Here is a 12,409-nt window from a genome sequence, read left to right on the forward strand (position 1 = left end):
ATTCTACAATGTACTCATTTACAAGGGATGTATTGATACACACTTTATCTATTTCAGTATTTAGAAGAAATTTTTAGTTTATTTTTTTTTCATATTCGTGTACGTTATAGTTATTTAAGATATCTTACAAAATTTTATGAAATTCAGAGTAATTTATAAAATAAAATAGTCACGCGTGCAACGCACTGTTTGAATCTTGTTTTCAGTGTATTAAATTTTTTCAAATTTCTTAAAATTTTGCAGGATGTCTAAAATAACTATAACGTACATGACCATGAGAAAAAATTTGATTGAAAAATTATTTCAAATATTAAAATAAATAGAAGTGTATCAGTGTATTTCTTTTAAGGTGATGCATTGTAGAATTTTTCAAAATTAATAACAACATAAAACAAAATATAAGTTTTTGGTTTTTGTTTAGTAAAAATTGACTAAAACTAAGTTGTATTACACCAATGTTAAATTTGTGTTATACAATTATTTAAAGGTGTTTATAGATTCAATGGGAAATTTATTTTGGTGGTTCTACTAAAGATTTAACATTAGATTAGAGTTTGATAATTTATTTGTTTACTACTTTATTAAAACAAATAATGATATTTGCGGGTCACCACCGACAGTTTTGCCAAGTATTGTTTTTGTTTATTTATATGAATTTAATGAGAGTTTTGCATATTACATGAGATATAATGACCAGAAGCCACCTAAGATTCACGTGAGATCTAATTAGCTTCTATGTACTTTTAATAGAATTCCCATGTGGATTATGATCTCTTACATTTTTTTTTTTTCACTCTATTTATTATTAGTAATTTAGTTGTATTAATAATCAAGGAATTTTTTTAAAAAAAAATGTATAAACAAGGAAAGTTGGGTTTGTTATTTATAACATTTTGTGTTTGTATTTTCAATTTCATTTTGATTCTCATTTCCATTATTTTAACTCAACTAACGGCATTATGAACTTTTTGTAGACATGTGGTACTGAATGTTATATTATTTTTAACATATGTGTAATAAATCGTAACATACGATAATACTTTTTTTTTTTGGTAAATTGTGGCATAAATATCTAATGTTTTAGATTTTATACACTTAAATACTTTATTTTTATTTTTGGAAGAAAAAATACCTAATGTTACAATTTTCTTATACCGTTACTACCAGTATTTTTCGTTAACTCATAAATATAGACACGTGGATGGTTCAGATGCATTACATTTATTTTTTTTTTATTTTAAAACTTAATATTTTTAATATATAAAACTAAATGCTACTTGTTTAAAAAAAAAAAATCAGTTCTCATAACAATTTATACATAATATTGGCACTTTAATTTGATAATCAAGTTCCATATACTGCACTGGTACTCAGCTATGGTATTGCATCTCTCTTATTTTATTTTTTTTGAAAAAAGTAGCATTTAGTTTTTTATATTAAGAATATTAAATTTTAAAATAAAATAAATAAATGTAATGCATTTGGGCCCTCCACGTGTCCATATTTATATGTTAACGGAAGTACTGGTAGTAACAGTGTAAGAGAATTGTAACATTGAGTATTTTTGCCTCCAAAAATAAAGATAAAGTATTTAAGTGTATAAAATCTAAAACATTAGTTATTTATGCCGCAATTTACCTTTTTTTTATCATTTTGTAACATATGGGAAAGTTGCTTGTTACTATAAGTAACCTCCACATTTATCACCAATATTAAGTGTGTAAAACACATCTTAATTTGAAAATCTTAATGTTATAGGAGTTATGGTGTGTGCATGAATTACATTTGAGTCCATAACATTCATAGGGGTTATCAGTTTGAATTTTTAAATGGTAATATTATACACACTATATAAAGAGGTCTAAGGTGCTCATATTGAAATAGACCAAGTTTTCTATCAAAAAAGTACTTTGCTAAAAAATCCTAAAAGGCTAGAAAACCATTCATGAGTAGGGGTGCACACGGGTCGAGTTTTCGGGTTTTCGGGATTTCGGGTTCGGGTTTTCGGGCATCGGGTCTTGGAAATGTATAACCGAACCCAGTTTTCGGGTGCGCCGGGTTTCGGGTCGGGTTTTTCGGGTTGGTTGTGGTCGGTTTTGGGTCCTATTGGGCTCAGCCCGAATTAATTTATGGGCTGAAATAAAATTTAATTTTTAAAAATATTTTTTTTTTCTATTTTTAACATTAGTTGGACTTTTTTTTATAATTAATATAGTAGAACAATATTAGACAAAAAGAGTAAAGTAATAATAATATTGACAAGTGAAATAACAAAATAGTTGCAAGATAGTTTGTAAGGTATATATTTATTAGTATATGCATATATGTGTAAGAATATATATGAGATGAAAAGAAAATAAAAATACATAAAAGACAAAAACAAACGACTTGTTTAATATTTATCTATTCTTCTATCAACATATTAGATATATATACAGTAGAACCTTTATTTAAGAATACTCTATTCAAGAATAACCTCTAATTTATTATAAAAAAATCAAGTCCCAATTTGGGCCACTTATAAATAAGAATAATCTCTAAATTGTAATTAGTTATACATTTTTTAAGTCCCGTATTAACAAAATATACCTCTATATAAGAATAATTACATCTTAATAAAATATATACATATGTTTTGTAAATTTATTTACATAAAATTAATAATTTTATTTCAAATTGTAACATATGTATTACCATTATATTTACTCTAAAATAATTCTATTATAATATAGTATTAATAATTATTTATTGTTATTATTGTTACATTGATATTTTTTAGTATTTTAATTTTTTTTTTCTGGTATAACTCTATTTAGTTATAACCTCTCAATTAGAATATAATTTGCTTGGTCCCAAGTCTATTCTTGAATAGAGGTTCTACTGTATATATATAAAAAAAAATTAATTAATAATAGTAGATATATTATACAATCACAGAGGCAGGGATGCGACTGAGAACTACACAAACGTCAAAGAAGAGTGTTTCAGAGGCAGGGATGCGACTGAGAAAATAGGGATGCGACTCCGCCGGTGAAGAGAACCAGCCGCCGTCACCGGTCTTGGAGAAGAAGAAGCTTTGGTTTGAATCGTCTAATGCGTGGTAATGGTTTAAGGGTAAGGTGCCTGTGGGTGACAACTCGAGTCGACTGGTGGTGTGGGTGAGTCGGATGAGTCGAGTCAGTCGAGTGTGATGTGGGTGGGACGGTGAAGTGAATACTAATAGTTAATAGTGAATACGAATAGGTAGCAGGCTGAGTTTGAAATTGAAAATAGAAGAATACGAATATCAATAGTAATTACTAATTAGTGAATACGAATAGGCAGCAGTAATTAGTAATTAATTATTTAAAGTATTAATTTTTTAATAATTAAAATGATATATTTCGGGTTACGGGTTATAACCCGATCAGAAAAAAAATCAATTACGCTGACCCGAACACAAAACCCGTTTACAGTCCTTTTCGGGTTGAACCCGACCCGACTATACGGGTTTTTAGGTGGTGGGTTTTTTTGGCAGCGGGTCGGGGCGGGGGTTTGGATTTTTTGGGTTTGCGGGTCTAAATGGGCAGCCCTATTCATGAGTGAGCATGGTGATGTATATTATGTGATTTACTATTTTATATGATAGTAATATATATGATATATGTGAGTTATATATTTGTAGCATATATATAATCATGTGTTTATATCAAATTAATAATGATATCTAATATGATATTTGAATTTATATCATGTTATTATACATATATATGTGAGATATATAATATATAGTATGCATACAAAAATGGAGGGATATAATATATAGCATGTATACAAAAGTGGAGGGAGGATTCACTTTTAAGGGGCCAATTATTAAAAATTTATATTTTAAATAAAACATTTTTACATATATTTCAAGTTACAAAAATTATTTATAATTAAATTTGTCGTAAATTTTTTAAATATATTTTGGGAATTTTACAAAAATACTGATTTTGGACCAAAACTTTACATTTATACTGGGACACGGCAAAAACAACATTTTTACTGCCCCAGCCCAATTTCATTACTTTTGTACTGCCCAAGCCCAACATCATTTCATTTGTACTGTGAACAGTAAAACACACGGGAAACAACCTTGTTCGTGTGTGGGGAGACGCCGGAGACGGAAATCACCAAGAAAAAACCATTAAATCCGGCGAAGAGTTTTTTGAAAAGGAATCAGAATTGAAGAACAAGACGTACAGAAAACTGTCCCAACAAAATAACAGAGGTAAACACAACAAACCCAAAAAATAATTTAATTCTTAAGAAACCAAAAAAAATTAAAAATAAAAAAAAAACAAGATTTAGATCTGAAGTTTTAAACAAAAAAACGAAAACACAACTGTGATATTCTTTAATTTATGATGCAAAAACATAAATGAGGGTTGTTCTATTGTTAATTTGACGTTTGTAACACAAAATGATTTCGAAAAAAAAAAATTGATAAATTAGTACAATTATTCAAACACAACATCAGGGTTGTTCTAATGTTGTTTTGCGGTCAGTACTACAACAACATTCATACATATATGTATCAGACAAATATAATAAGAAAAACTAAAAAAAAAATAATGGGTATTTCTGTTTGGTTGTTTTTGTGTTGTTTTATTGTTGTTATTTTAGTTTTTTTGTTGATTTTTTTTTTGTTGTTTTGCTATTGTTTTATTGTTGTTGTACTATTGTTTTAACATTAAATAAGACCCTGGAATGACAGGTAATGGAACGTCTACCAGTACTCATCAAGAGCAATGGACAATGGAATGAAGATCACAATTATGTGAACTATGTGGCTAGTGGAGAATTCATACCAACAAAATGCACGTACGAAGAGCTACTGCAAATACTGGTTACTTCATTGGGTGCGAAAACACCAGCACAACACTACAAATACAGTACCAAGCTAAAGAAGGAATACCACCGATCAAAATATGCAACGATCGAAGCCTCTACTTTTACTTGGAATTGAAAATGAAGGAAACAGATTTCACGACATATCCACTATGTGTCAACCAGCAAAACAACAACACAACACCTGCTGCAACACCAAATTCGATATCCACAACAACACCGAATGAATATAATGTGGCAATGATCGAAAACAACACAACAACGCTTGAAAACAACATAACAACAACAGAATCATACACAACGGGACAGCAAACGGAAGAAGGGGAAAAGTCAGAAACAATAGAAGATGAGGAGGACAAATTCGACATAATTGACTATGCAAATCTGGTTGCTGAAGAAATGGTAGAACAACTTGAAAACACCAGTAAAAAACTGGATCCAGAAATCGACATCAACAATGCAAAGTTAATAACAGACAAGCAACACCCCGAAGTGGAAAAAGGACAGGCATACAAAGACAAAGAAACTCTAAAAAATGTCCTCAGCTACTACGCAATCAAAAACAACTTTCAGTACAAAGTGTGGAAGTCCTACTCTCAAGAATACAGTCTGAAATGTGTTTACGAAAGCTGCAATTGGTCACTAAGAGCATCGAGAAATGGGCCAACAAACACATTCATAATCAGGAGGTTGGTTTTTAATAGTTTTTTAATGTTGTTTTTGTTGTCAGCCTTAACAAATGACCTGTTTTCACAATTTGTACTGAAATACACATGTTTGGTATCTGCAACAGGTTTGTTTTAATAGTTTTTTAATGTTGTTTTTGTTGTTTTTTTTTTGTTTCAATAGGTTCTCAAATATGCACACATGCCCCATAAATATAAGGCATGAAGACCAAAGGCAAGCAACATCGAAACTGATAGGGGAATGCATAAAACCGAAGTTCTTGAACATAAAGACCAAGGCAACAGCGAAGGACATAAAAGGGGAGTTGAAATACAGATATGGCATCAAAATGAACTATATGAAAGCTTGGAGAAGTAAGGAACATGCAGTAAACGACTTGAGAGGTAATGCTAGTGACTCGTACAGCCTAATACCGAGTTTCTTACACATGGTGGAAAAAACAAACCCTGGATCATTTGTGGATCTGAAAACGGCAGAAGACAACAGCTTGCTCTTTGTTTTCATGGCATTGGATGCATCCATAAAAGGGTGGGGAGCATGCAGACCGATAGTTGTTGTGGACGGAACGTTCCTCAAAGCAGCTTATGGGGGAACTTTGTTGTGCGCATGCACACAAGATGCAGCAGGTCATATTTTTCCACTAGCGTTTTGTGTTGCAGATTCTGAGAATGACCAATCTTGGAAATGGTTCTTCAAAAAATTTAAAGAAGCGTATGGTGTACGGGAACACCAATGCCTAATTTCAGACAGAAATGAAAGCCTCATCAAAGCAGCGAGAGAAATCTATCCAGAAATTGCACACAGTTACTGCGGTTACCACATTTTGAGCAACCTTAAAACAAGCTTCAAACAACATGCTGCCAAATACAATCTGCCATTCTTTGGAGCAGTGAAAGCCTACACAGAAAAGCAATTCGAGTTCCACATGGCTGAATTGGATGGATTGGACAAACGCATAAGACCTTACCTCAAAAAAATCGGGTATGAAAAGTGGTCAAGAATTCATAGCCAAAACTAGAGGTATTCCACAATGACCTCAAACATATCAGAATCACTGAACGCTGCAAATTTGGCAGCAAGGGAGCTACCAATTACAACGCTGCTAGAATGCTTGAGAGCATTGGTGCAACAATGGACGCATACTAATAGGACAAAAGCACACAACACCTTCACTAAGCTATCACCAACTGGAGAAGACATACTGTTGAAAAATTACACATACTCATTGAATCTGGAGGTAAAATATTAATTATGCTTCTTTTTTTTGTAGTGTTGTAGTGTTGTTGTAGTGCTGTTTTAATAGTTTTGTATTGTTGTTGTAGGAATTACAGCTATGTTTGATTTTTTTTTTCAATAAAATTTAAAACAGGTTAAAGCAACAACAGATTACTTGTTTGAGGTAACAAGAATGAAAGAATCGTGGGAAGTAGACCTAGAAAAAAGAACATGCACGTGCAACAGGTTCCAAATAGATGAAATGCCATGCGGGCACGCAGTGGCCGTGATGAGGGAGATGAACATGGACCCGTACACCTACTGTTCAGATTACTACACAAAAAAAAATTGGCTGGCAACTTATTCAGGGACAGTTTACCCAATAGGACACCAAAGTGAATGGGAGGTACCGGAAGAAGTGAAAAATATTATAGTCTTGCCTCCACATGAAAGAGTAAAATCAGGAAGACCAAAAACATTAAGAAGGAAGGCTGGATGGGAAAAGGATCAACACAACAAGTGCAGCAAATGTGGTGAACTGGGGCATAACAAAAGAACATGCCGCAGAAGACGTAGAAGGGAGTAAAAACAACAACAGAACAACAGTGGAAAAACAAAAGAAAACTACACATACGTTATGAGAATTAGATATCGTGGAATTTAAATTTCTGAAATACACAGGGAATACAGTTTTTATTTGAAAAACATTGATTACATTGGGAATTGTTGATACTCTAGATTGGATATTAAAAGATGTTGGATACTAAATTGAATATATATATATATATGAAGTTTTTTATTGAAACAGTTTGTGTTTTTAATACTGAAATGAATATTTGGATTCAAAAAAACAGAGAAACTATAAGAAAAAAAAAACATTGTCATCGTTACGAACATCGCCCGTGTGAGCCTCATCCTGACCAGCACCAACACCATCTCCACCCAGATCATCATCATCATCATCATCAGTTTCATCGTCATGATGATCATCTCCTTTGTCATCGTCGAATTTATCATCCCCGTCTTCCTCCGAAGTGGAATCTTCATCATCCTCATTTTCTGAAGTACGAAGAGCATCTTCAGACTGAGATCCATTGTGAGTGAGACCACCTTGGGATGACTGAGAAAAAAAAAATAAAAAATTAAGTAACTGTATAAAACAACATAAAAACACTACTAAAAAAATAACAGAAAAAGTAATGACAATTAAAAAAAAACACCTCAATAAGAATGTCCAGCTTCTTGTTCATCTCAGCAACAGATTTCATAAGAATCCCTTGCTGGCTGACAACAACAGATAAACACTTTTTAAATTCCTCAAACTCAACTCGGGAGACATTCTCATGAGCAGTTGATGAAGAAGAACCCATCAAGCCAGGTTGACCAGCAGGCTTGGAACCACCTTTAATTTTGAATTTCACAGCCTCGGGAGTAGTCTCACCAGAGAAAAAATCAGTGAGGCTCAAACTCAATCTCTCAACGAAAGTTGGAGTGAGGTTTCTTAATTTTAACTGAAACAACAAAAACCAACAAAAAACAATATGCACATGAAACTGAAATTATAAAATAACAACAACAATAAAAACATAAAGTATAAATAATGTATACAAAAACAACATTAAAACAACAGTGGAAAAATAATAAAAAACAACAGGATTACCTCTTTCAAAGACCGATCGAAAATGAGGGTGTTCATGACATCCATTTTCACCATACCCTCCTTGTCCTTGGGTAGTTTAGGTCAATTCAAAATCCTTGGAATGCCAACATTTGAGTACAAGGATAGTTTCCCAATAACATACGGGCAACACTCGAAAAACCAGAATTGAATAGCCAAAGGAAAACCCAATAACCTGTAATACCCACCATCCTCGTCACTACGAACTACCCTCTTATAACCAGAATCTATCTTACCCTTCAAAGAATGCATAGTGATATCAAAACAATGCTTGCCCCACCCAAATTCATTATATCGACCACTATCCACAACATCTATTTCCTCAGACGAAACAACTTTACCCGGGGGACCACCTAACAAATAACACTGCACAAAATACAATACAGCCAACTTGACTGCAAGATCGTCGTTATCCTTAAGATTGTCAGCAATAAAAGCAGTCTGAATAGCACCCTTGGTAATTTTTTTGTACCCCTTAAAACAAGATTTGACCAATTCATTATCATCTTGCTTAAACTGATAAAAATCAGAATCAACATGACAATCTAACCCCGTGACCAACGCAAACTCTTCGATACTAAACCTAAGGTATTTCCCTTGGACACAAACCCAAAACTCCAACCCATTAGCCGCCGAACCTCCTCAACAAAGCAAACAATGAAGCAATTGGTAATGAATTATGTACTCAGGAATTCGAAGAAAATAACCAAACACAGATTTTGAAAAAATTTCCAATTGGCTTTCAGTTAAAATTCTCTTAATGTCACCAAGTACAGAGTAATAACCAGATGTTACTACTCTAGAATGATAAAATTGAGATCGAGTGTACTTGCATTCCCAATCCTAAAAAACAGAACAATGAAAACACTGATAAAACACCATAAAACACTACGAAAATAACAACAACAAAAAAACAACAAAAAAACATAGAACAGAATGCATAACATGACAAACCTCAACAATCCTATTAACAGGAATTTCTTCAGAAACACCTGATGATGGCAACACCTTCACAGGGGATTTACCCTTGCCCTAAAATAAAAAAAAAACAACACCAACAAAACAACAAATAAAAAATTAACAAAAACACATAAATAAATCAAACAAGATATATAAAACAATTACAAATACATAAACAAAAACAAACAAATACCCAGATATATGAACTTCAAAAATCGAATTTAACAAAAAAACAAAAAACCTCAAAAACAACAACAGATAAATAGTAAAATACCTTAACAGAAACAGGCGACTTAAGAAATTCAGAATCCAACTCAAAATCTGAGTCTGAATTTTCAACAACAGTTCGAGGTCTTTTTCCTCGAGTGTTCTTCGAAGGTCCAGCAATGGTTTTTCTTTTAACAGAAGGGGAAGTGGGGCTAGGAGGGTTCTCTTTCAGATTTTTTTTACCCATTTTTGATTTGGGTCTGGTTTTCTGCGATTGTTTTGTGGGTTTTGTAACTTTGGCCGGAGATGGTGATGAACGAGTAACGGCCATTATGAAGAACTATGAAGGTATTTATAGACAAAAATAATAAAAATGGGAGGGAAAATGAGAGGGAAGTTTAAGATAGTGGGATGGGATTTGAAATTTTTTAAAATGAAAAAACCACCCACTATTACAACCGTCTAAGCAAACTGAAAATGGGGAAGAAGATGAACAGTTGAGGTGAGAGAGATTACCAATTACAAAATTTAGATTCGAAAATAATTAAAAAAAAATAAAAGAAAAATACATAAATACAATACTTTTTGATCAGAACACATAACCGTCAAATCAAACAATTATTTTTTTTTTAAAAAAAAAAAAAACGTGGCAAAACCCTATCGTGACAAGTGGCAATGAAAATCCCTTACACGGCTAAAGTTTAAAAGGCAGTAAACTGCCAAAAAAAAAAAAACAGTATAAATGTTGTTTCCAGCGTGGCACAGTATAAATGTAATAAAATGGGAAAAATCAGTAGTGGGTGTAAATTTCCCTATATTTTTTCACAGCAATTAGTTAGTCAAAACTCAACCTCTACAAATATTAGTAAAAGGCATCATCTATTATTGTTATTCGTTTTATGAATAAGAGGTATATTATTACTCAAAAACATCTATTATTATTATTTTGAAAAGAAAAATACATATTTTATTACAAAGTGTATGAACCATTAATTCAAAAAGATTTTATAGTTATTGTAGAGAAAATAGAAATTACAGAACAACTATTATAATTTTCATAAAAAAGAAGAAGAAAATATTATGTACTGATCCATTTTGATTTAGTGAATTTCAATATTTAATTACATATCTCATTAAATGTTGACAACTATTCAGTATTTATAATTATATTTCAACCAATTTTTTTTCTTTTTTTTGAAAAGGGGTAAAAATTTATTCATCTTGAAAAGCTATCATCCCTTACAATAGAAAGCAAATCTGATGGAGCAAAAAACTCATCAAACATACAATTTGACATAAAACAAGATTGTCTTGCAATGCAATGAGCAGCCCTCTTAGCATATCGTTTAACAAAAGAAATAAAGACATTTTGTAATTCAGAAAGAAGCAAACGACAATCTTGAACAAGTAACCCAAACTGAGATGGCATTTGAACTGAGCCATGAATAGCCTGAACAGCTACTAAAGAATCGGTTTCAATTTCCACTTCAGTTAGGTGCTTCGTCTTGATCCAACTCAAAGCCTCTTTCATACCCATAACTTCAACAATCTCAGGGGAAACCACACCAGTTTTACTGCTTGAGACCGCTTCGCCAAGCTTACCATCCTTGTCTCTAACTATGAAGCCAAATCCAAATCGATTCTCAGCTTCAAAGAGGGCCCCGTCGACATTGATCTTGAACTTAGTAAAAACTGGTTTCGTCCAATGCTCTCTTCCATTACTAAAATTAACATTTAGTAATGGAATGGAACCATTTGATTGAGCATTTTGCCAATTGTCAAGATTAGTCTTAGCCGACCGAATCACCTCTGAAACTTTGGTCGATTTATTACTCCATAATAGATTATTGCGAGCCATCCAAATACGCCACATAATTATAGCAGCCTCCTCTGCTACAGACTTACGATTGTGCATCAGAATGTCACAAAACCAGCTGCTAAACTCCCTTTCATCGACACCAGCAGCATTAGCAGATGAAAGATTCCAGCATGAGTGCGCAAAATTGCAACTGATGTCAACCAATATTTTTTTTAATTACATGTCAAAAGTTAAAGCTAATTGTGTATATAATCCTAACACTTGATGTTCATATATATAAAGAGTATTTATCAGTAAATATAAAGGCAATATTAATTTACTTTTTCTTTAGATAACTACACATATCATACAACTATTTTGTGATAAATTGAGGGGGAGCCAGGGCCACCTGAATGCATAATGTATCTCTGCATATATATATGAGTAATATATATTATATACATGTAGAACATGTGATATAATAAATATTAGTGTGATTAAATTTGTAGAAATAATTATTTTTATATATTTATATGAGACATACATATATAATATATATTATGTGTATATAATATATATCATGCATGTATATTAAAGTTTATATATATGTTATATATGTGTGAGATATCACTACTACAAAAATCAGAATTCGCGACGGTCCTAAAAAGGTTTTTTTTGGGGGGGACCGTCGCTAAAAAAATTAAGTAACTGTTTAAAACTATCGGGAAAAATTAGTATTTCCGACAGTTTATAACACTAATTAAAAGAATAGGCGATGATTTTAATTGGAATTCGTAAAATTTATTGGGCCCTTATAGGAGGCGACAGTTTTAAACCGTCACCTATAGTATAGGCGACGGTTTTAAACCGTCGGGTATAAGAGCCTAATAAAAAATTGTTACCTACTTCTCGCCATATTTCCCACGTGCTCACCTACTTCTTTTCTATTTTTTAAATGCCCACCTATTTCTTTTCCATTTCCCACACCCTAA

The 12,409-nt window shown here is 32.2% G+C and overlaps 4 protein-coding genes across 4 annotated transcripts; 2 read left to right on the top strand and 2 right to left on the bottom strand.

The window, feature by feature from the left end:
* Window positions 1-4,992: 4,992 nt before the first annotated feature.
* Window positions 4,993-6,577, top strand: LOC133034231 (protein FAR1-RELATED SEQUENCE 3-like). Its single transcript, XM_061109280.1, has 2 exons — window positions 4,993-5,561; window positions 5,722-6,577. The coding sequence occupies exons 1-2, from the start codon at window positions 4,993-4,995 to the stop codon at window positions 6,575-6,577; spliced, it is 1,425 nt and encodes a 474-aa protein (XP_060965263.1).
* Window positions 6,578-6,582: 5 nt separating this feature from the next.
* Window positions 6,583-7,360, top strand: LOC133034232 (uncharacterized). The gene is made up of 2 exons (XM_061109281.1): window positions 6,583-6,796; window positions 6,929-7,360. Exons 1-2 carry the CDS (start codon window positions 6,590-6,592, stop codon window positions 7,358-7,360), a joined length of 639 nt encoding a protein of 212 aa, XP_060965264.1. The 5' UTR covers window positions 6,583-6,589.
* Window positions 7,361-7,633: 273 nt separating this feature from the next.
* Window positions 7,634-8,479, bottom strand: LOC133034233 (nonsense-mediated mRNA decay protein 2-like). Its single transcript, XM_061109282.1, has 3 exons — window positions 8,435-8,479; window positions 7,995-8,285; window positions 7,634-7,894 (listed from the first exon to the last, which is right to left on the bottom strand). The coding sequence occupies exons 1-3, from the start codon at window positions 8,477-8,479 to the stop codon at window positions 7,634-7,636; spliced, it is 597 nt and encodes a 198-aa protein (XP_060965265.1).
* A 630-nt stretch (window positions 8,480-9,109) lies between these two features.
* LOC133033949 (uncharacterized) lies at window positions 9,110-10,208 on the bottom strand. The gene is made up of 2 exons (XM_061108997.1): window positions 9,687-10,208; window positions 9,110-9,484 (listed from the first exon to the last, which is right to left on the bottom strand). The coding sequence occupies exons 1-2, from the start codon at window positions 9,948-9,950 to the stop codon at window positions 9,341-9,343; spliced, it is 408 nt and encodes a 135-aa protein (XP_060964980.1). The 5' UTR covers window positions 9,951-10,208; the 3' UTR covers window positions 9,110-9,340.
* Between the last annotated feature and the right edge of the window lie 2,201 nt (window positions 10,209-12,409).

Source organism: Cannabis sativa, chromosome 2, assembly GCF_029168945.1.
Source record: "Cannabis sativa cultivar Pink pepper isolate KNU-18-1 chromosome 2, ASM2916894v1, whole genome shotgun sequence".
Classification (NCBI taxonomy): domain Eukaryota; kingdom Viridiplantae; phylum Streptophyta; class Magnoliopsida; order Rosales; family Cannabaceae; genus Cannabis; species Cannabis sativa.

Bases quoted from the DNA above. Each gene is read 5' to 3' on its own strand.
- LOC133034231 (XM_061109280.1), top strand. From the start codon at position 4,993: ATGAAGGAAACAGATTTCACGACATATCCACTATGTGTCAACCAGCAA. The intron at 5,562-5,721 runs GTTGGTTTTTAA...TTGTTTCAATAG, and splicing joins AACACATTCATAATCAGGAG to GTTCTCAAATATGCACACAT.
- LOC133034232 (XM_061109281.1), top strand. From the start codon at position 6,590: ATGACCTCAAACATATCAGAATCACTGAACGCTGCAAATTTGGCAGCA. The intron at 6,797-6,928 runs GTAAAATATTAA...AATTTAAAACAG, and splicing joins CATACTCATTGAATCTGGAG to GTTAAAGCAACAACAGATTA.
- LOC133034233 (XM_061109282.1), bottom strand. From the start codon at position 8,479: ATGGATGTCATGAACACCCTCATTTTCGATCGGTCTTTGAAAGAG. The intron at 8,286-8,434 runs GTAATCCTGTTG...TTGTTGTTTCAG, and splicing joins TCGATCGGTCTTTGAAAGAG to TTAAAATTAAGAAACCTCAC. The intron at 7,895-7,994 runs GTGTTTTTTTTT...TTTTTTTCTCAG, and splicing joins AGCTGGACATTCTTATTGAG to TCATCCCAAGGTGGTCTCAC.
- LOC133033949 (XM_061108997.1), bottom strand. From the start codon at position 9,950: ATGGCCGTTACTCGTTCATCACCATCTCCGGCCAAAGTTACAAAACCC. The intron at 9,485-9,686 runs GTATTTTACTAT...TTTTTATTTTAG, and splicing joins AGTCGCCTGTTTCTGTTAAG to GGCAAGGGTAAATCCCCTGT.